General features: G+C 41.1%; 1 protein-coding gene across 4 annotated transcripts in view; it reads left to right on the top strand.

The window, feature by feature from the left end:
* The window catches only part of GIGYF2 (GRB10 interacting GYF protein 2), a 126,641-nt gene extending 111,614 nt beyond the window's left edge, over nucleotides 1-15,027 (top strand). For 3 of the 4 annotated variants that reach the window (XM_079925062.1, XM_079925064.1, XM_079925063.1), the window contains 7 exons: nucleotides 1,380-1,502; nucleotides 4,202-4,414; nucleotides 4,550-4,752; nucleotides 5,915-6,069; nucleotides 7,577-7,761; nucleotides 8,549-8,696; nucleotides 12,868-15,027. In XM_079925062.1, coding sequence (XP_079781188.1) covers nucleotides 1,380-1,502; nucleotides 4,202-4,414; nucleotides 4,550-4,752; nucleotides 5,915-6,069; nucleotides 7,577-7,761; nucleotides 8,549-8,696; nucleotides 12,868-12,935 — 1,095 coding nt within the window. In that variant the 3' untranslated portion in view covers nucleotides 12,936-15,027. The remainder of the gene's footprint in view (nucleotides 1-1,379; nucleotides 1,503-4,201; nucleotides 4,415-4,549; nucleotides 4,753-5,914; nucleotides 6,070-7,576; nucleotides 7,762-8,548; nucleotides 8,697-12,867) is intronic. The other variant, XR_013828852.1, reaches the window with a different exon arrangement.
* Nucleotides 15,028-21,374: the final 6,347 nt, after the last annotated feature.

A 21,374-nucleotide genomic window follows, 5' to 3' on the forward strand; every position in this document is an offset into this window, starting at 1 on the left:
TGCTGGCTGAGTTTCTGCTGAAGAGGACTGGCGATTGGTTTCTGGGTACCGCGGGGTGATACAGCCACTGAGATTTTCGACAGCATCAGTGGTTCCTGGTTCTGACTGCATCAGAATTACAAAAATATGCGAATTGGTTGGCTTTACCTTTGGGTCTTTTGATTCCTTGAGTGTGGGGCTGGGGCATCTACATTTTTACGGGTCCTCCAGGTGATGCCACCAGGTTTGAGATCTGCTGCCAGGTTTGATCTTGATAGTGCTTTCCAAAACGTGTCATTTCCTGTGGAGAAAAAGAGTTCATTTGTGCTCAACTTTGCCTACTTAGTCCCCCATCTTTCTTTCTTAGCTGCCTCCTGTACCCCTCTCCTACTCTAGCACAGGTGCATTTTGAGAGAAATGCCGGTACTACCCATCATTGGGCAAAAAATGTTAAAGGATCTATTATGTTCGGTAGTGTTGAGGGTACTCATTTGGAGAGCTGTCTGGTAACATCAGTGACAGTTTAAACTGTTTTTACTCGTATCGCATCAGTTCCAGTTTTAGAGATTCCTACTGAAGAGCCATTCTTTTTTGGGACTGTTTGGCATTTTGTTTGTTTTGATCCATCCATGCTCATGTATTGTTTCTATTAAACATATTTTAAGTCTGGTTAGATTTGGTTTTTGTTTGCTTTTAAGAGCCTTAAGATGTCTCAAAATTAGAGTGTATCTTTCTTCTGGCCCAGAAAGGCCAAGGGATTCCCCTAGAAATAATCAAGCTTTTGAGAACACTAAAGTATTCAGGACTCATATATTTACACTTTATTTAAGTTGATAATTTTAAGGCATAGGAAAAATAGAATTATTGATTAAAACCAGCTTAGTGCTCACTACTAGAAGGCACAGCCTGGTTAACTCCCTTTCATGAAAGACTGATAGAAAACTGTGCCTGGCATCTTTCCTCAGCTGCCCACCTCAGCTCTCCCTTCACAAATCTTGCCCTTGCTACTTTCATTGGAAAGTAGCATATCTTGTCCTTTATTACCTCCTTGGATTAAAAACTTAGTGATTCTTTTGTTTACTTCTTTCTCTTTATGGTTGTATATTGGTGTATATGTCAATGCCAGGTGTAACAAATTTGCAGTTTCGTAATGGTAGATCAAATAAAAGTGTATTGATGTACTTAAGTTGTTTTAAAATAATCTTGTGACAAAAAAATTACGTAAAAGCAGACTGACTGGGAGAGTAGTACGTAAAAGGATTGAAGAAGGAAATTTGAATTGGGTGTTATAAATGGAGTTGAAAGAAACATGAATGTTCTGGCTGTACTTAATGCATTATTGCCCCTTTGTTTCCTGTACATGTTTCCTCATGAACTCGTTTGCCTTCCTTTTTTGTTAGCTTCCCTCTTCTTCAACATGGGGCCAGCAGTCCAATACGACAGCATGTCAGTCCCAGGCAACACTATCATTGGCTGAAATCCAAAAACTAGAAGAGGAACGAGAACGGCAACTTCGAGAGGAGGTAAGTTTTAAAAGTAACAGTGATCTAGACAGTCAGTGAATAGCTAGTGTGCATCATGGATGAGTGGCTACTAAAGATAACTATTATTGTCAGAGCTGCTGTGTGTCTGAATTGGATATGTGTTATTCACCTCTTTATCCTGTAATATGGTCTCTAGCAAGTATGAAGGATCTCGTAGGAATAACATTAAGATTGGATACATAAATGTTCAGTTACCTTAAACATTTTAACCATAGCTCTTGAGAGAATAGCTCGTAAATAAAAGTTACTTGGGTGTTTCAAAATTGGGGGTGAGTTTTATGCAGATATCCTTTTATAAATTTGATGCTTAGAATGTAGAATACTTTTTTCCCTAAAGGGTATTGGGTTTTCTGACTAACCTAGAAAAACTTAAAATATGACAGAAATAACGCCTCTCTGCCTGTAAGTCTGTATCCTACAGTTCCTCATTAGGATAGGAAGGATACAGAAGAGTGAAAGGGGTTGGGGAGGGGGCAGCAGAGCACAGTTCTTGATAGAAGAGAGAAAATAAGGAAAATGGTTTGGCTCAGCATGCCATTAGGTGCCATATTCACCCACCCATCCATCCATCTGTCCATCACATAGTTGCTACTCAGTTACAGTTTCAGTCTGGGGATATAGCTGAGTCTAAAACAGACAAAATTCTCTGCCTTCATAAAGCTTACCTTTGGTTGAGGGGACATGGACAATAAAAATTAAGTAAATCATGGAGTTCTAGAGGCAATATGTGTCAGAAAGAACAATAAAGTGAGGAGAGGCATAGAGAGAGGGTTGGGAGTTGGGGCTAGTATTGGTGGTAGTAGTGATTGTCTAGTTTTAGGTAGTGCTATCTGGGAAGGCCTCTCTCAAAAGGTGGCATGAGGTAGCAGAGTCTTGAAGAAAGTGATTTATGTGGATATAATTTGAGGCAGAGCAGTCAAGTTGTTCGCGAATGCAAGCTGTCATTCTGGTCTCGGTGGTGTGGTTCACTGAAGGCCCCGGGAATTGTCTGTACAAGTTTACCATGTAGTGTGCATGATGTCATCCAGTAGGTTAAAATGTTGCTTCACCTTAAAAAATTATCTTATTTCCCACCCTCTTAAAATAAAAAAATAGACTGAACTTTCTCTGAAATCATCTCTCTTTTCTAAAAGTTTAACAGCTGAATGCAGAGCAGACTATATCTTCCCCCTTCAAGGCTAGAAATTGTTCCAGTAATTTTGGTCTCTGCTTACAAATAATAATAGTGGTCATCAGAGTTGAAATCACAGGTCTTTTCTTGTTCATATTTTTGTGTGTTAGAAGTTAATAATTGCCTTGTGTTTTTATTTGATTAATTTTCTTTGAACTCTTAAGTCTTCCTACACTCTTCAAAAGGTATAAAATGCCACTCCATACGTATTTCTCACGTAGGGAAAACCTAGGACAATTCTGTTCCATTCTTTGCCTGGAGGTGTCCTTTCCAGGACCCTGTGATCTGTTCAGATCTGAACGCACGCTTGGCTTGCTGCACAGGTGCTCTGTTTTTCTCGAATTCTTGTCATCTGCATGTTGCCCTCCTGGACTGATTCTGGTTTTCTCTCCTGCTTTCCATCTCTTATCTTTTCTGATGGGGTATTTCTTCAGTCCTATCTTTCAGTCCTTCTATTGAACTTCTAATGTATGTTCTCTTATTTTGAAGTTCTGAGTCCATATGTTGTTACTCTAAGTGTTTCTTTTTATAGCCTCTTATTCTTGTTTTACTGACTGCACTACCTTACCTCTACAAATATTACTTACTGATAGCATTTTAAAAAGCTAGCTCCTATTTTCCCTTGTCTTGTTTCTGTTTCCACAGAATTTTGTTTGATTTGGTCTTTGGCTTTCATCTTAGAAGCTCTGTCAAGTGTTTGTTGATCCTGGGCTATTCATTCATATTTAGGAATAAGGCACAGAAAAGCTGTTTGGAGGTTCTGGTATATACAGCACCTTGCTGGGCTTTTCCGTAGTGGTCTCTGTAATGGTCTGTTCTGTTGGAGTCCCACCATCTGTTGGTATCTGTAGGTGTATTCTCTTGTCCTGGGTCAGCTTTCCTATAGACTAATCCGCTAATCTGGTTCAGCCTCTTTAAAATGGAAAGTTTTAATTTTCTTCTGGGGAGAGAGGGATAGCTGTTAACTGCTTTGGGTTGGGGAGGTAGTCAGGGTCTCCGTGCTGCTTTTTACAGACCTTCAGCCTGTCTTCTTCTATGTGAGATACCCCTACCTCTAATTCCTGAGCTTTTTCTGTGAATTGGCCTGTTTCTGAGCTTCCTTTACTTAGGTTTCAACTTACTGGGTCTGTTATATTGGCTGTCTTTATCTGCCTGCTTTCCAGCTTTTAAAGTCTATTTTATTCTCTTTGTCCTTAAGGTTTATGCTTTAGAAAAAAAATTTTTTCTGTCATTTTGGTAGGGCTTTGGAAGTAAACATATATTTTGCCTTTATGCTTAACCAAAAGCCCTACTTAATTTTTAAGAAGTAATTCTTAATTTCTTTTTATTCTCCTGTTAGTACTTCTGGCAGTTTACATCTTTATTTGCAGTAGAGGAGTTAACTCTGTCATGGTGTTTAATTTCATATAGCTGCTATGTATTTACATTCCATTTAGTATACTGGACATTTGTAACTATTTTTTTAAACAACGGAATCCTGAGTTGCCTTCTGTTTCTGTGCCTGCAGCAGAGGCGCCAGCAGAGGGAATTGATGAAAGCTCTCCAGCAGCAGCAACAGCAGCAACAGCAGAAACTCTCAGGGTGGGGGAATGTCAGCAAACCCGCAGGTACTGCAAAGTCCCTTCTGGAGATACAACAGGAAGAAGCCAGGCAAATGCAGAAGCAGCAGCAGCAGCAGCAGCAGCAGCACCAGCAACCCAGCAGAGCCCGGAATAATCCGGTGGGTTCATTTTCCTAAGCAGTCACTGTGTGGACTGGTGTTATAAGTTAAGTTATCTTTCCTAACTTTTGTGGACTCCCTTTTTATCTTTTTAATATTGTTAACTGTAATTATTTGTCTCCTTTTCTTTAACAGCATTCCAACCTGCACACCAGCCTTGGGAATTCTGTCTGGGGCTCTATAAATGCTGGTCCCCCTAACCAGTGGGCATCTGACCTAGTCAGTAGTATCTGGAGTAATGCTGACACTAAAAATTCCAACATGGGATTCTGGGATGATGCAGTGAAAGAGGTGGGACCCAGGAATTCAACAAACAAAAATAAAAACGCCAGTCTCAGGTAGGGCTCAAAATGATCAACCTATGCTCTTTGGTGGGTTGGGGGAAGCGGCGTGTGAGGAGTAGGATATGGGGTGGCCAGAGAAAGGTAGTTATTTAGTTTTTACTTATTTTCACCTGTATCCTACCATGTGAGGTCATAGTGTGATGATTGCTTTTCTTCCCTGTGGAAACACATCTATATTATACTAGGAGCTCCTTTGGTTGCTGGACACTTAGTCCATTGCCTGTCACATGGTAACCACTTAATATTTTTGTTATTGCTGTGGAATATTTCACCAAGGTATTCTCTAGATTTTAGCGTTTTTCTCTAAATTTATATTTTTAAGTTACTTATACTATGAGTATTATAAACACTAAAACCATTTTATTTTTATGATAAATTAGTTACATTTTACATTCATCTTTCTTTCCTTAGTATACAGTTTTATTGAACGAACATGGGTTTTAATGTTAAATACATCAACTCAAATCCCAGCACTACCACTTATTAGCTGTGTGACCTTGGGCAAGAGGGAACCTCTTTGAGCCTCAGTTCCCTCATCTATAAAATGAAGATAATAACTTCATGGGTATGGTTCTAAAGGTTAAATGAATACATGTGAAGTAGTTAGTAAAGTGCCTGGCACATAGTAACTACTTAATAAATGGTAGTGTTGTCAGAGTATTTCTTCTTGATTGAGGGCTTAATGTGTTATGAATAGGACACTAAGTGTCAGTTTATTGAGCATTTTTGCCAGGCACTATGCTCTAGGCCTTTGCATATAGTATCATTATTCCTTTTGATAACCCAAAGAAGTATTAGTACCATTTTACAGATGAGGAAACTGAGGCTTAGCAAAATTTAAAGTCTTACTGAAGGACACATAGGGGAACATTTAATAATTTCTCTGAAAAGAAGCCCTGTATTCACAAACTAGAATGTATTAACTGAGGCTAGATTTTAAGGGGTATTGAGTAACCCCACCCCCACCCCCAGTATTTCAGTTTTTTTATTTCGGGTTTGTTGTTGTTTGTTTGTTTGTTTTCATTTTTGGAGCCAAGAATTGGATTGCTGGACAGCCATCCGGTGTTGCCAAGACATTGTCTATTTATGGTGTTAGAGTATAATCATATAGTAACAGTTTCTGGGAATATAATATCGCCCTATTGTTTTGCTTTAGTAAATCTGTAGGTGTGTCTAACCGGCAGAATAAGAAAGTAGAAGAAGAAGAAAAATTGCTGAAGCTCTTTCAGGGAGTAAATAAAGCCCAAGATGGATTTACCCAGTGGTGTGAACAGATGCTTCATGCCCTTAATACGGCAAATAACTTGGATGGTAAGAATTGGGGAGGGAAACCCAGCATGTGGAATGGCAGAGCAGGACCCACAAAGAGTTAGAAAATTGGAATGATGATGGGCCAACACTCAGGAGGTGAAATCTGATGAAGGTCAAGTCCTGCACCTACCATAGGAACTTGACTCTTTAATAGTATTATAGAAAAGTTCTATAATACTATGCTGAAATAGGTTATCAGTGGTTACCAAAAAGTAGATGCTATCTTAGGCTGTCTTATAATGTACAGGGAAGAAGAGGTCATAGTTCCATACTGCTCATTTTATGGGGGGCATTGCCAGATGGACAAAGGAGAGTAACTGTTATAGTGAGGACAGAGGTCAGCCTGGGCAAGAGAAGTCTGAGGTGATGTGAGGTTTTTCCCTTCCTGCCTTTGGGGGCAGGGGTAGGAATCATGTGACAGAGCAAGTAGACTTATTTTGTGTAGGATAAAGCTAAGACCCATAATGTATGCAAGTGAAAAGATTTCAGCTCAATTTGAAGAAAAACTTGCTAATTGTTAGTTGTTCACAAAGAAGAATTATCAGCCTTAGATGGAAGTGAGTCTTTCCCTTACCCTCCAGCTTGGTGTGGAAGGGATTCCCATAACTCATGGGCTTTGTTGAACTAGTCCACCTCTGATGTCTTTTCTAAAACCAAGAATCTTTTAAAAACAGAGCAGTAAAGGAATTGAAGGGTTCCTTTGTAGCATTGTAACAATAACCAATGGTCCGCTCGAGCCAGAGAAAAGAGTAGTGAAAAATAGCAATGGCTACCATCCATTAAGCACCTACCATGTACTAGGCACTTTATAGGGGTTAACATGTGTTATCCTAGGTATCTAATTTTTGCAGTAATTTTATGACATACGTTTACAATGTAGGTGATGTTATCCCCATTTTATAAATTAGGAAACAGAGGCTCAGAATGGTTAAGTAACTCATCAAGGTCACACAGTCAGCAAATTTCAGAATCAGGTTTTAAACCCATGTCTGTCTAACTCTGATACTTGTGCTTTTCTCCTGCACCACACTGCTGCATGTTCCGTTTTTCTTGTAAACTTAGGATATCTCAGTGAAGTGAAAGGAGGCTATGCCTATATCTTCAGTATCTGTTGTGGTGCCTGCCCACATTATCACACTTAATAAATACTGATTGAATTTAAGGGAAAAAGAAATGAATCCCCAGATGACTTTAGCCTTAGACAAACAGTTGTTTCGATCAACATGATTTAGTTTCTACCAAAATAACGTTTAGTAAAACTAAACATGCATGGTATCTTTGTCTCTGTGCTATTTCACATGATTTGGGGCATTGCAGTGATAGTGGGTCCCCCCCACTACTACTCCAGAGGAGACTGAAGAATATTTAACATAATAGCTACATGCCTTTCAAGTCTCCATCATTAATGTCTGTATTGGGTGTTAAAATATATTAAAAACTGAAACTGATCTCTTCTGTGTGATATTTCATTGTTACTCTTTATGTCTTGTTTCCTCTCATATTACAGTTCCCACATTTGTTTCTTTCCTGAAAGAAGTAGAATCTCCTTATGAGGTCCATGATTACATTAGGGCCTATTTAGGAGATACCTCTGAGGCCAAGGAGTTTGCCAAGCAGTTCCTGGAGCGCCGCGCCAAACAGAAAGCCAGCCAGCGGCAGCCGCAGCAGCAACAGCCGCCGCCGCAGCAGCAGGTATGAGGCAGCAGAGTGAGTGCAGTGCCCTTGTGAGTGTTAATGTCTTGAAATGTTGAGCAGCCAGAGAAATGAAAATTAGAACAATGTTCCCATTTTTGTATATCACGTGACTGGAACCTTTTAAAACATGGTGGACTTGATATTTTCAAATTCAGTGTCCAGAGACCTTTGTGAGTTTCCCAATTAGCAAATATAGCCATTCATTCTCTGTTAGGCATATCAGCCCCATTGTTCTTGGTTCATATAAGTGCCTCTGTCAAATTGCAAATTCCAACTTGTCATAGACCATAAATTTGGTTTTAAATAGTTAAAACTTACAAATGTTAGCTCTCTGCTGCTCAGGATCCACTGGTACCCAGTACTGACAGTACTATAACCTGTCAGACATTTCACACGTTGTTGATGGGCCCCAGAGAACAAAGGAACCTTCCACTTTGAGTAGGTGAGAGGTGTGGATTACCAAAGAGCCAATTCCTAGTGGATGATACAGAGTCCATGTATATCTGGAGAGGTTTTGACAGCTGTGCTGTCACAGCAGTGTGGACACCTGGAGTTACCAGGACGGGCCTTGTGGAGACAGAGCTCAAGTGGGATGTCTGAATCTAAATGAAGGGAAAGCATGCCTCAGTGGACTGTTCTTAGTTTCGTTATTACCAGAATCCACGGTAGACTTTCTGTTTTTAAACTCATCCTTGGTAAGGTGAGACCCAGGTCAACCATTTCCTCGGAGTGGGCCAAGCCTGTATCCACCATGTAACCTCAGTTGTGCTGTCTCGTTTTACAGGACTCTGTGTGGGGGATGAACCACAGTGCACTCCATTCAGTATTTCAGACCAATCAAAGCAACAACCAACAGTCTAATTTTGAAGCTGTACAAAGTGGCAAGAAGAAGAAAAAGCAGAAGATGGTCCGAGCAGATCCCAGTTTATTAGGTGAGCACAGGCCTAATGTCTTAGCTGGGTGTTGGTGGGAGATTATATGTGAGTCCCATGGTGGAATGTTTTTCATGAAGGGAAATACTTCTTATAAAAAATAAATGTTTTTGACCAGTTCAAAGTTAGTAGTCAGTATTTACTGGGCATCTCAGTGCAGGAGCTATGCCTCATGTGCTACAGGGAGTAAGAAAAGTAATACATTGTGCGGTGCCTTCAGTTTTAAAGTCTTTTTTCATATCTAACATGAATTTCTTTAAAAAAAACTTTCAGTTTAGTTGGAAAATAATACTAATGGACAACAGAAAAAGTTATTTAAAATGCTGATTTGTGTGGAAGCAGACCATAAATCCAGTCACATGTTCACAGAAAAGAACCAGTATTTGTTGACATTCACTGTGTGTATAATACAATTCTCATAATTATCCTGCATTATGAGGTGATGTTCCAGCTTTACCAATGAGTAAACCAAGGCCTAGAGGATTTAAGACATTTCCCAGAGTCACACAGCATTTAGCAGTGCAGCTGGGGTTTCAGAGCAGGCCTGTTTTCACTCTTCTGTGTTACCCATGGCTACTCTTATCTAACATTGAGGACCAGTGTCTTCATACAGAGCAGCCTTTTCCTTGGGGAAAAGGTGACACCTGAATTGGGGCTTTGAAAGACAGGAAGGATAGGGAATGGTGTTTCTGGAATAATAAACAGCATAGGCAAAGCTGATGGGCCACCTGTGTTTCTTAAGTTGGCCCTAACAACCTCACAGGCAATGCTGAAATTAATATTATTCTCTATTTATGAATGTAGAATAGGCTATTATAAAACTGTGTTGTCTGGAATAGAATGGTTATATTGGCCAAGGTGGCAGATTGGGAAATCAGGCAGAAAAGTTAGGAGGCTGCAGTATAGACCAGATGAAAGGTACTGGTGGCCTGGAATAGGGTTTTGGCAGTGGAGATGGAGAGGAGTTAGATGGATTTTAGAAATTTAGGGGATGGACAAGGAGAATGGAAAGGTGTGGGCAGCCGGATGAAAAGAGTTGCCCTTTTGCTAAAATGATGAGCCCTGGAAAGTGGAGCAGGCTTACGGGGGAATGATGCAGTGTTTAAGTGTTGGGTAGATTGAGTGTGAAGTGACTAGGAGGCATGATACAGAGATGAAAGAGCTGATAGCACAGCAAGAGGTAGATTGCTCTGCCCTTGGTAGTATCCATACTTCAGAGGTTTCCTGCGCTGGAGAAATCAAAATATCAGTAACAGAAACCCAGCTTTGAGGATTGCCCTCGGGAACTGGTGCTCTGCAAGCTGGCTTCGGAAACCTAGAGATCTGGCGAAATTTTGTTTTCTTCTGCATGTCTTGGAAGTTTATGTTAAGGATGGATGGAACAGTCCAAAATTTATCCAGTTTTGACAGAGATAGGTGAATGTAGATTTAAGAGTGTTCCTTCAGTTCTGGTTGTGAGCTCTAGCTAAGAATCCCCCGCTATTTAGCTGTGGTACTTGGTGGGGGGAGGGGGGAAAAGGTTCTCAGGGAAAAGGTTCCTCTGAAAATGAGGTAAAGGTTTTTGGATTAAATATCTGATCTGACCCCATCTCCTCTTATAGACCTAAGAAAGAAAGGGACTTAAAATCCCCCTTCAAGGGAATGAGACATAGGTCATTCTAGGAATAGAGTTTTAAGGAATATGTATCTTGAAAGGGAAGGAAAAAAAATTAAATATAAGGGAAGTAAAACTGTTCAACAAAATACTGAAGAAGCTCACTTGGGTGGGCTCTTGCTTGCACCATTTAATGAGAATTTCTGCTCAACTAAACTTTCCTCTGGAAATTCATCTGATAATTTCTGCCCCTTACCTACTCATATCCATTTATTATTGTTTTTAATTGATATATGCCTTATTGACTTATAGATTAAGAAAAATTAACAAACATCCATCAGTCACAAGTTCCCCATGCACATAATGGGAAAACAGCTTCAAATTTGACCCCAAAGTATCCATTAATTTGACCCCAAAGTATCCATTGAGAAAGTGGTCGTTGATCAAAAGAGAATTTTGCTTCTAAAACAAACCTTCAGAGAGATTCCAGCTTCATTTTAATGATCATGTCCTCCATTGTACTCTTGTGTTTTCTTCTAGTTTTTAGAGCTACCAAGTGCCATTGTGAGCCAGCATCCTGTACTTGGATATGAGAAATACACACACACAATACCATTTTTTCACCAGTCATACTTTCCTTATAGAAACAGTCTCCCAAACCTTACAGAAATTATGTGAGTGGGAGTCTGTTGTTCTGAACCTAATATAGTCTTTAGAGCTGGGCATATTGGGCTTACATCCTCATTTGTATTGCATGGGGTCTCATTATATCCCAGAGCTCCCCCTTCTGTCCAGTGGGGAGGAGACGTGCCCTCCTTACTGGTTTTTTGGACAGGTAAATGAGACCATGTCTGCTAAAAGCCCAGCCCGGTAATCGTCATATTATAGCAGCGAATACTTAACTTTGTTTGGCCCCAGGCTTCTTTTCCCTTCCTGTGTTTGTATGACTAAAATTGATTTAGTTTGTGTTTTTGTTACATTCCCACTTTTATTTCATGTGGCTCATTATTGTTTTTATCACATTTCATTTGTTCTTGAGATATATGTGAAGTCAAAGAAAAACCTGCTTCAGAATAGAGTAATAGTTCATTTCATAAACTGTTTGGTCTTTAGGTTTTTGCACTTACCTAATTAACTGTTATTTTCAAATATGAACACTAAGCCTTTCATTATTTTCAAGGGAAAAAATCTTGCAGGTTATGGGAACACAGTTGAGGGGTAGAACTCAGGTTGGGATTTGGAATCCTAGCCTCTCCCAGTAGGAGGCCTTGTAAGCAGCTTGTACCACAGCTTCCTTGGTTAATAAATAGGCGTGTTTATTTTTTCAAGTCATGATATTTTGGAATCAAGAATGTAATGTAATTAAGCTATTTTTATTATGTAAGGCATTTTTTTGTTTATTATTGGTACATTTAAAATGTGTATTTGAAAACTTGAACATTAAAGAACAAAAAGGAGGGGGCAGAAAACTCAATATTAACAGAACTGCCTTTAGACTGGAGAGCATCGCCTGTTTACTTTTTGATATTCAAATAGCAGCTGAAACAGTTTGGGATTTAATTTAGGGTGGATGAACTGAAAGCTTTCTGAGAATCACTCATTTCAAAGAGGCCTTGTTAATAGTACTTTTTATCAATCTCTGATCATGGAGTTCATTGAAAAATTACACGTGCTGATGGCATTAGGTTTCCAGACCTCAGTAGTGTTTGTAAGTGCTGCCTGTCGCCTTCAGTGGCTGTGCTAGTGCTGCTTTTTCTAAGCCAGATTGCACTTCAGTCAGTGAATATTGCTGAATGAAATCCTTCCCTTTGCTGGTCTACTTAGAGTAGATGGAGTCGAATAAAGTAGTTCAGTGTTTCTGTGCTGTCTGCTCTGTGATAGGAAGAACATCTGAGGGCTCTAAGGATCTTGTAGTGGGTCTTCCCTGGAGCCTCCTACCACTGAAAGCAAAATCTCTTGACCAGAACTTTGACAAAGTTTTGGACCCAAAGTATTCCCGATAGCGAATGGGGCTGAAGTATTGGGTTGGCCAAAAAGTTCATTTGGGTTTTTCTATAACATCTTATGGAAAAACCCAAACGAAATTTTTGGCCAACCCAATAGTGTTATTCCCACTCACATTTCACAGTCATTTGGTTGAGTGGTTACGAAGTACTTAGTGTGTTACTCCTGCCCTCCCCCTGCCCCATTCTTTTAAGGTACACCTTCTGAATGAACTTCCCCCCTAGCCAACCTGGCCCTTAAAACACACTTAAAACCCAGGCTCTACTCAGGACTCTCTAAGGCAGTGGTTTGCAGTTCTTTTTAAGCAGTGGTGCTGGGTTTATGTGTGTGTGTGTGTTTCCTCCCTAATTAAATTATATCAGAACCTTAAGATAAAACATATAAAAATAGAATGTCTAATTGGAAGGGCAAAAAAACCATTACATTGACTTTTATCCTTTCTTCTCCCTCCTTTTAGTATCCCTATTTGTGTGCTCAAAAACAGGAGACTAAAATTCCAGCTGCCTGCCTAGAATTTGAGCCACATGGTTGTCTGGGTGTGGTCAGTCACTCGTTGCCAATTTTTCCCTGCAGGGTTTTCAGTCAATGCTTCATCGGAGCGACTCAATATGGGTGAAATCGAGACTTTGGATGACTACTGAGCACCTGCCAGAGCGGACTGGCCTTCCCTCTTTTCTCTGCTGACCATGGATTCTGCACCTTTGGACACGACACTTACTCACCATATACTCTTTATCACTGCAACAAATCACAGAACCGATCATCTCAGGCTTTTTCTTCCAGCCCTTTGTGTCCAAGATTCTTTAAACCATTTTTGTTGGTGAGCATCTCAGACTGTAGATAAGTGGACCAGACCCTGTGTCTTGGGGGTGGCAGTTGGGATTACTCCCCAACAAGGCTGATTTTGGGCAGACGTGTTTACTGTGCCGTGATTTCACCTACTGTCTCCCAGAAAGTGTGTTGGGATCTGCCAATAGCAATTTACTTTCTCTTGTCACTTTTTTCCTTCTATTTTGTTTTTCTTCTCCTTCTCCCCTCCCCCCCCCCCAAAAAAAAATGGGCATGGGGTCTGACTGGTGCAATCATGAAGAGAGTTAATGGTAACAGACATTGGCCAGCAACAAAAACGCCCATGGACTGTGATTTGAGTGTCCGACAGAGACACAGTGAGAGCTCTTCCAGTCTGAAGGTTGCATTGCCGCTGCTAACTCTGGGATTGCATCAAAGAGGCCCTGAGTGGGATGGAGTTTAGATTGATTGGTTTGATGTTGCACACCCCTCGCCTCTTCTTTCTGAGCATCCTTTCAGAGAAAGGATTCATGTTTTTTCTTCATTAGATAGTGACTTCCAAGCAAGCTGACTTCTCCCCTGGCATACTCCAACCTGATTGGACAAAGGAAGCCCTGTGGCCTGGGAGAGGGACTTATTTTTAATTTTTCTTTCTTACAAAAACGGATTTTTTCCCATAAATATTTTTACTTCAGAGGACTAGGACCAGTTTGTTTTGGGCCTTTCTGCTGAAAATTTGTCTCGTTTAAGAGGCAGTTAGGATCTTTACCATATGTATGAATATGTGTAATTTCATTTTGGATAGGGATAAACTTCTGCTTCTGATAAAAGCCCGGAATTTCATCTGCTTCCTCAGAGCATTGCGTGTGTGTCTTGCTGTGGCCCCGAAAGGTTTTGTTTAAAGATTCTGGAATGGCAAGTTGCTTGCCTTTTCTGAAAAAAGAACATACAAAACCTGACCATCTTTAAGACCTTCATCCATGGAAACCACTATACAGGAGATTGCAGTGGGCTGGAGGGGATGGGAGAGAACAGGAGAGAGAAGCCTGGTTCTGGTTTCTGGTTGTGGCCTCATAATACCCCTTCACTTCAGATATAAAATGTATTCAAGCCCTATTTATAAACAATACTCTTCCTGCCTCTGCCAACCCCCCACAGAACATCACCTGGAATTGCCAATCACACTTTGGTCTGGAGCCTTTGGACCGTCCGCCCCTGTGCAAGAAGTGCTGTGGTTCGGGTGGCTCCTGGTAGAGCGCCTTTTCTTTCTGTCATCATTGCCCGAAGAAGGCTGGAGTTGCTCTGAGAGCAGTTTGGTTTTGGATGATTATATTTGGGTTTCTGTTTTTATTCTTTTGGATCACCATTCTCCCTGTCCCTTTTTGCCTCCCTCCCTCTTAAACATGTACAATAACTATACAGAGACTGCTACAGACTTGTACATAGTTTTTGGATCAAATAGCATGAGGAGATGGGGAACCATTAAAAATTGGGGCTCCTGCTCTCCTTTGCTTTGTAAATTCAAAAGTGGGGGGTGGGGAAGAGGGATAGTTAAAATGTTTACAAAACTTTAAGCTCCCTCGGAACTTTTGCCAGTGTGGAGGAAAATAAAAAGGAACTTAAATAAAACCTGGTGGTATTTTATCTGAGTACACTTCTTGTACTCACCCTTGTCAAGGCTGAGTTTTCCACCAAACCATCTTCTTGGCACCATGGAAAAGCTCCAGACAAGTGAGCACCCAAGACATGGACGCAGCTGTGGCTTTCTCTGGCAGGCTATGGAACGCTGACTCGGTTCTGTATTTGAGAATGTAGAGGTCAAGGTAAACGTGGGTAAGTTGATTAAATGTCTTTCCTCCTCTGCCCCTTTCTGCTGACCTGCAGATCGTCTCCTGTCCTCACAACACAGACACACACCCCTGAAGGTGCCCCCTCCAGAGCCTGCCCACACCTTCCAAGCTAGATTCTATTGTATGCTTGTTCAGGGGAAATTTTAAAATAAAACACAAACATTTGGGGGAGGGGTAGGCAAACTTCAGGGAGCAACGTCGTTTTAGTCATGGAACATTCCATTAGCTTAACCAGGAGCATTGCTTCTACCTGAGGAATTTCCCACATGGTGGAAAGAAACCACTCTTTCCTAAGAATGTTTGTTTCTGTCTCAGTTCTACCAATTTTCACATTCCCATTTGCTCACTCTTTCACTTCGAGCAACCATGTTCTTAGCTCTTTCTGTGAACTTACTTGCAGATCATCTAAACTCTTCCTGAGTTTTAAAGTGTTTGTTTTGTACACTGTTTGCTTCCAGTTGTTCTAAGTCAGAGAGTTAAAAAACATACCCAGACAAGGTAGTTTGATTATGGATACTTTCCCCAAGGTAGTCGGTGTTCTGGATACTGTTGCTACATAACAAATTACCCGCAGACTGGCTTATAGCAACCCTTGCATTTTATTGGTAATTTTATGAGTCAGGACTCTGTGGGGAGGGCTCAGCTGGGCGGTTCTTCCATGGTGTCTCCTCTGGTTATGGCCAGAGGTCAGCTGGGGCTGCGATCTTAGGAAGGTTTGATAGGTTGGGCGGCACGAGGGCTCACTCGTGTGAATGGCAGTTGACGCTGGCTATTGCCGGGGGCTCAGCTGGGTTGGTGGCTGGAGGAACTACGTGTGCCCGCTCCAGCATGGCAGCTTCAGGGTAGGTGGACTTCTTTGGCAGTTGGCTTCCCCCAGAGAACCGGGCAGAGGCTGCATCACCTCTTCTGACCTGGACTCAGGAGTCACATAGTGTCACTCCTGTGACACTGTGTGAAAGTAGTCACAAGCTCTTTCAGATTCAGGGGGTTGGGGAACATGGTCACCTCCAACATCTCCCTTGATGGAATGAGTGATAAGGTCACTTTATAGAAGAGCATGTGGGATGAGAGGTACTGTTGTTGCTGTTTTGGGGAAATAGCTGCATAAAATTAGTTGATGCATATATATCAAGGAACTTCAGTTCTTCGTTGGCTCTAAATTGAGGGGTTATTTTTTTCTTTTTAATTTCAGGATAATGGGACTTCAGGCTTTATTTTAAATAATACATATATACAAATATATACACATAAATAGTGTGTGTGCCATTTTCTACACCCTATTTTAAATTGATCAGGTGAAGAAATTGAAGTTTGTTTTATACAAAATGTCCTCTCCATATTATTAATGAAAAAGTCTGAGTATGATTCTGATGTGAAATGAACCTAGTTCTCTCCTGTGCTTCCAGTGTGGGAAGTGCAACAGGCATGCACGTTCTAAATAGAGTAAGGTGCAGCTGAGAGCACATTCCAAATGGAAGTTGGCCTCATAGTTAATGGGTTATTTGGGAACAAAAGGAAAAAAGCCCAGCTCTAGAGGATGGCTGTGAGCGCAGGCAATTCCTGATGAAGCCACAGTGCTTGCTGGGACCGTGGAGAGCCTGGGAACCTTGAGGCAGCCAGATGTGTGATCATTTTACAGACATTGTCAGATGCCCTGAGTATGACGGACCCGCATAGCTTTTGGTAGTGTTGGTTCTGGAAGGGCACCTGGAGCCCCTGAGAGAAGAGTTTCCCTCCAGGGATTTGTCAGTGGGAATGTTTTGCAGCTAAAGTAACAAACACTGCTATGGTTCAATGTATGGGAGAAACAGCACATAGATGTTGGGAAGCAGGAGAAGAGAACTGGGCTCTTCCCTAATTGCAGCAACTGCCCTGCAGCCTAAAAGCTGCCTCCCCTTTTCATTGCTGGCAAAGTGATGACATCATGGGGATGGAACTCACTGTAGCTTCAACACTCAGTTCAGTCCAGCTGGTCTTAAGCAGAGACATCATTTCTTAAAGATTGTTTACTTGTCCCCCCAAATCTAGGAGTGGGGGATTATTTTCCCTTGGTAGTCAGTTGTTTTCTCCTTTGAATGCCTCCTTTAGCATGAGAAGTAGTCCTGAGGGTCAGTGGGTCATTGTTAGGTTTGGCTGCATATAATAAGATACAAAGTAACAGTGACTTAAACAAGAGAGTTTATTTCTCAAGTGAAATCTGGAGGTCATCAGTCCAAGGCTGTTGTGGCTCAGGGACCCAGGTTCTTTCTGTTTTACCCTCCTGATTGCGGCTTCCATTCTCAAGGTCACTCATGGTCCAGGGTGACTGCTAGAGCACCAACCATCATGCCTGTATTCCAGGCAGGAGGAAGGATTGGGGTGAGGCTCAGGGAGCACACCTCCCTGTTCAGTCAGCCTTCCTTGAGGACCTCTTTTGGGAGCTCTACCAAACATCTTAAGTCTTTTAAACTGGAACGTGGATACGTAACTATAGTTAGTTCAAGAAAGGCTGGAGAACTTCCCTGGTGGCACAGTGGTTGAGTGTCCGCCTGCCGATGCAGGGGACACGGGTTCGTGCCCCGGTCCGGGAAGATCCCACATGCCGCGGAGCGGCTGGCCCGTGAGCCATGGCCGCTGAGCCTGCGCATCCGGAGCCTGTGCTCTGCAACGGGAGAGGCCACAACAGTGAGAGGCCCGCGTGCTGCAAAAAAAAAAAAAAAGCTGGAAATTTGGGGGTTTTAGTTGAGTGGTTTGCCACCCCAAATACCATTGGGATTCTGTTTCTAAGAAACACAGGGAATGGATGTTACATCGGCAGCAGCCTCTACCACTGTCATTCTCTTTAGCCTGCTTTGAAGTTGGAAGAGTTTGGGATGGTTGAGTCTGTGCACATCCACCATGGGAAAGGAATCCTAGTGGTTACCCTGACAAGGGGGCTCGGCACAGGCTCTGTTCCATTCTTGTGCAGAGCTGGGAAACGAGTGATTTCCAAGGGCTCAACCTTGCTGTGTCTAGCAACCCCCAATTCTATTCAGAATCTAGGTTTTTAGTATGTGTGTGAGCGTGCGTGTTTTTAAAGGTACCCTGTGGCATGAACCTATGAGCGGTTTTGTGGATTGCGGGCACTAGAGTCAAGCTGTCAGATTTGAGAGTTGATCCTGCTATCTCCTTTAGGCAAGTATTTATTTCCCCATCTGTGAAATGGGAACTGTGAGGTAGCTGTGATCAGTAACTTAAAATGTAGTTGCATAGTGCAATGCCCAGCACATAAATGCTTGATAAATATTTGTAGGCCATTTTGCAAGAGAGAAGGGAGTTTGTGGGCTCACGTGTAGGTGCAATGGGACGTATTAAAAATGGGCAGCCTCCCTCTTAGACATCTGAAAATCAGTGTAAAGAAGTACCCCTCAGGAAGGTAATGTGGCGTGGGTTCCAGGAGACTGGATATTAGTACCAGCTTCGTTATTAACCTGTCCTTCCTGTCCTGTCTCTGGGTCTCAGTTTCCTTGCCTGTCAGATGAGGAGGTTGGCCCAGATCAAATGATGAACTTGAAACAAAAATCAGTCCCTGAGCCCCATGTCCCATGGTTTCTTATTTAGGGTGGGGCCCAGCACTGGAAATTATTTTTTAGGTGCCCTAAGTGATCCTAAACGGACAGCTTGAGTGGGGAACTACTGGCCTAGCTGATCTGTGAGGTTTCCTTCAGCTCTCACCTCCTGAGTGCATATGTGCAAGTGTGATCTGTGTGTGCATCTGTACATCTTTGCAGCATGTTGCTGACACTTGATGTTTGCAGATTTAGCACTTGTGTTTTAGTGTGAGTCTTTGACAAATACCCGTTGTGGTTTTACTAAACCAGACCCAGGTCAAAATGTAAGGCATGGTGAGCCTCAGTTAAGGGAACGAGTTACTGACTTGGATTTTCTGACTTCTTTTGATAACGTCAAGTTAAGCCCTAAGCAGGTCAGGGTCCCATCATGAATCAGAAACCGTCCTAAATATTCAGTCAAAAGAAATGCGGGCGGAGGGCAGGGGAGAAAAAAGAATTGGCGTTGGAAGAGTAGGAAGGTAAGATTACTGAAGGATTAGTAACTAGGGAAATCACTAATACCTTATCTAATGGTCAGTCATCATATCCTTTTCTAGGTGATACTAATATCTCTTCGATTCACTTACAGTCTCACCTGGATAATTAGTATCTTGACTAAATTTTATTTTATATATATATATATATATACACACACACACACACACATATATATATGAAAAATTGGTGTGTGTATATATATGTATATATACAGCAAGGAATAAAATATACATCAGTTTTTGTTTCTGTTCTTTGTCATGAGGCTGTGGGTGATATTTGTACAACTTCCTCATTTCCCATTTCATGTTCTTTTTGCCTTCCACCAGCCCTTGAGCTGGTGGGTGACGTAAACCTTCATTCCCAAGGGGTTTGAGTCCTTAACAGTACTGAGGTTACTGCAGCTTTCGTCTTTAATTAGCTTTTGCCTGAGCTCAGTTTTTTTTCTTATTAATTGAAAAAACTTCAGCATACATTGAAGTAGACTAGTGTCTTTAGTCTGGGCTGGGAAGTCCCACGATCTAGGTGCTGACAGATCAAGCGTCTGGTGAGAGTCATCCTGGTTTGCACATGGCCATCTTCTTGTTATGTCCTCACATGGCAGAGAAGGAGATCTCAGGTATCTTTCTATCCCATCTTTTTATCTCTTAAAAATCGTCTTTTTATCCCATTACGAGGAGGACCCCACCCTCATGACCTAATCTAACCCTAACCACCTCCCCAAGGCCCCACCTCTGAATACCATCCCATTGGGACTAGGGCTTCCAACATAAAAATCTTGGGGGACACAACTTTCAGTCACAGCAGCTAACGTAACAAACTCCTACCGTTTTACCGATTCTGTGTTTTTAATCTCACCTTTTTTCCCTTAGAATATTTTAAAACAAATCCTAGATATCGAGTCACTCGTAAATATTTTAATGTGCATGGTAACAGACAAAGATACCTTTAAAAAAAGAACATGTCAGTACCACATTAAGAATATTAATAATTTCTTAGTATCTAAACCCAGTCTGTATGATTTTTTCAGATTATCTTAAAAATGTCTTTTTACAAAAGTTTGAATCAGAATCAAAATGAGGTTCACGGATCGCATTTGGTTGCTATGTTTAAATCTCTTTTAGTCTAACCAGTTTCCCCTCAAAAAAAAAAAAATTGAAAAAACAAGATCATTTACCCACAGAACATCCCATAATGTGGACTCAGCAAGGAGCGTCCTTACAGTGTCAATTTGTTACTCTCCCCCACATCTTCTGTGAGTGAGTAGTCAGGTCTAGAAACTTAATTGGATTCCGATTCTCGCCTCCCCCTCCAAGAATACGTAACTTGCTGTATGTCCTGTTGCATCACAGGCAGCATTGTCTGGTTGTCCCATTTTCACTATGTCCAAATTCATCAGTCCTGTTGCTATCAGGTTGATTCATCCATTATAAAAGTTCTGTTGATCTTTCATGTAGCAGTTTTAACATTCATTGATGATCATTGCCTAGGTCTATTATTTCATTAGTCACTGAAATACAGTGATTCTTTTTGGGGAGAAGGGGGATTTTAAAAATTTTGAATAATTTCAGACTTAAAACTTGCAAGAACAGTAGAAAAAACTCCCACATATCTTTCATCCAGATTCTCCAATTGCTAACATTTTACCACACCTGCATTATTTTTTTTTTACTCTATAACTACACTCACAATAATGACTCTCAGTAACTTTTTTATGAATCACTTGAAAGCAAATTGAAGACATTATGTCCCTTATCCCTAAACATTTCAGGGCGTGTTTCCTTGAGACAAGGACATTTACATAACCACAGTAGAATTATTAAAGTTAGGAAATAAAGTATATGATGCTATTAGTTAATATCCAGGCTTCATTCATATTTCACCAATTGTTCCACTAATGTCTTTTATAAGAAAAAACAAAAAGGTGCAGGATGCCATCATGATTGCTTTTTGTATTTGGATGTCATGTTTCTTTGAGTCTTCCCTAATCTGGAACAGTTCCTCTATCTTTCATACCTTGAGATTTTTAAAGGACAGTTATTTTGTAGAATGCACTCAGTTTGCATTTGCCTGGTATTTTTCTCATGATTTAACTGAGATTATGCAGTTGGGCAGGAATACTACAGAAGTGATGTTATGTCCTTGATGCGTCATATCAGGAGGTACATGATGTCAGTTTGAACCATTACTGGTGATGTTAACTTTAATTACTTAAAGATAGTATCTGCCAGGTTTTTCCACTGTAATGATTTTTCTCTTTATGGGAGATACTTTGAGACTATGTAAATATCCAGCTCTCATCAAACTTTTATCCACTAGTTTTAGCAGTCATTGATGATTCTTGCTTGAACTATTAGTGGTTGTCAAGCTTTCCTGT

Source organism: Stenella coeruleoalba (assembly GCF_951394435.1).
Source record: "Stenella coeruleoalba genome assembly, chromosome: 6".
NCBI classification, from domain to species: domain Eukaryota; kingdom Metazoa; phylum Chordata; class Mammalia; order Artiodactyla; family Delphinidae; genus Stenella; species Stenella coeruleoalba.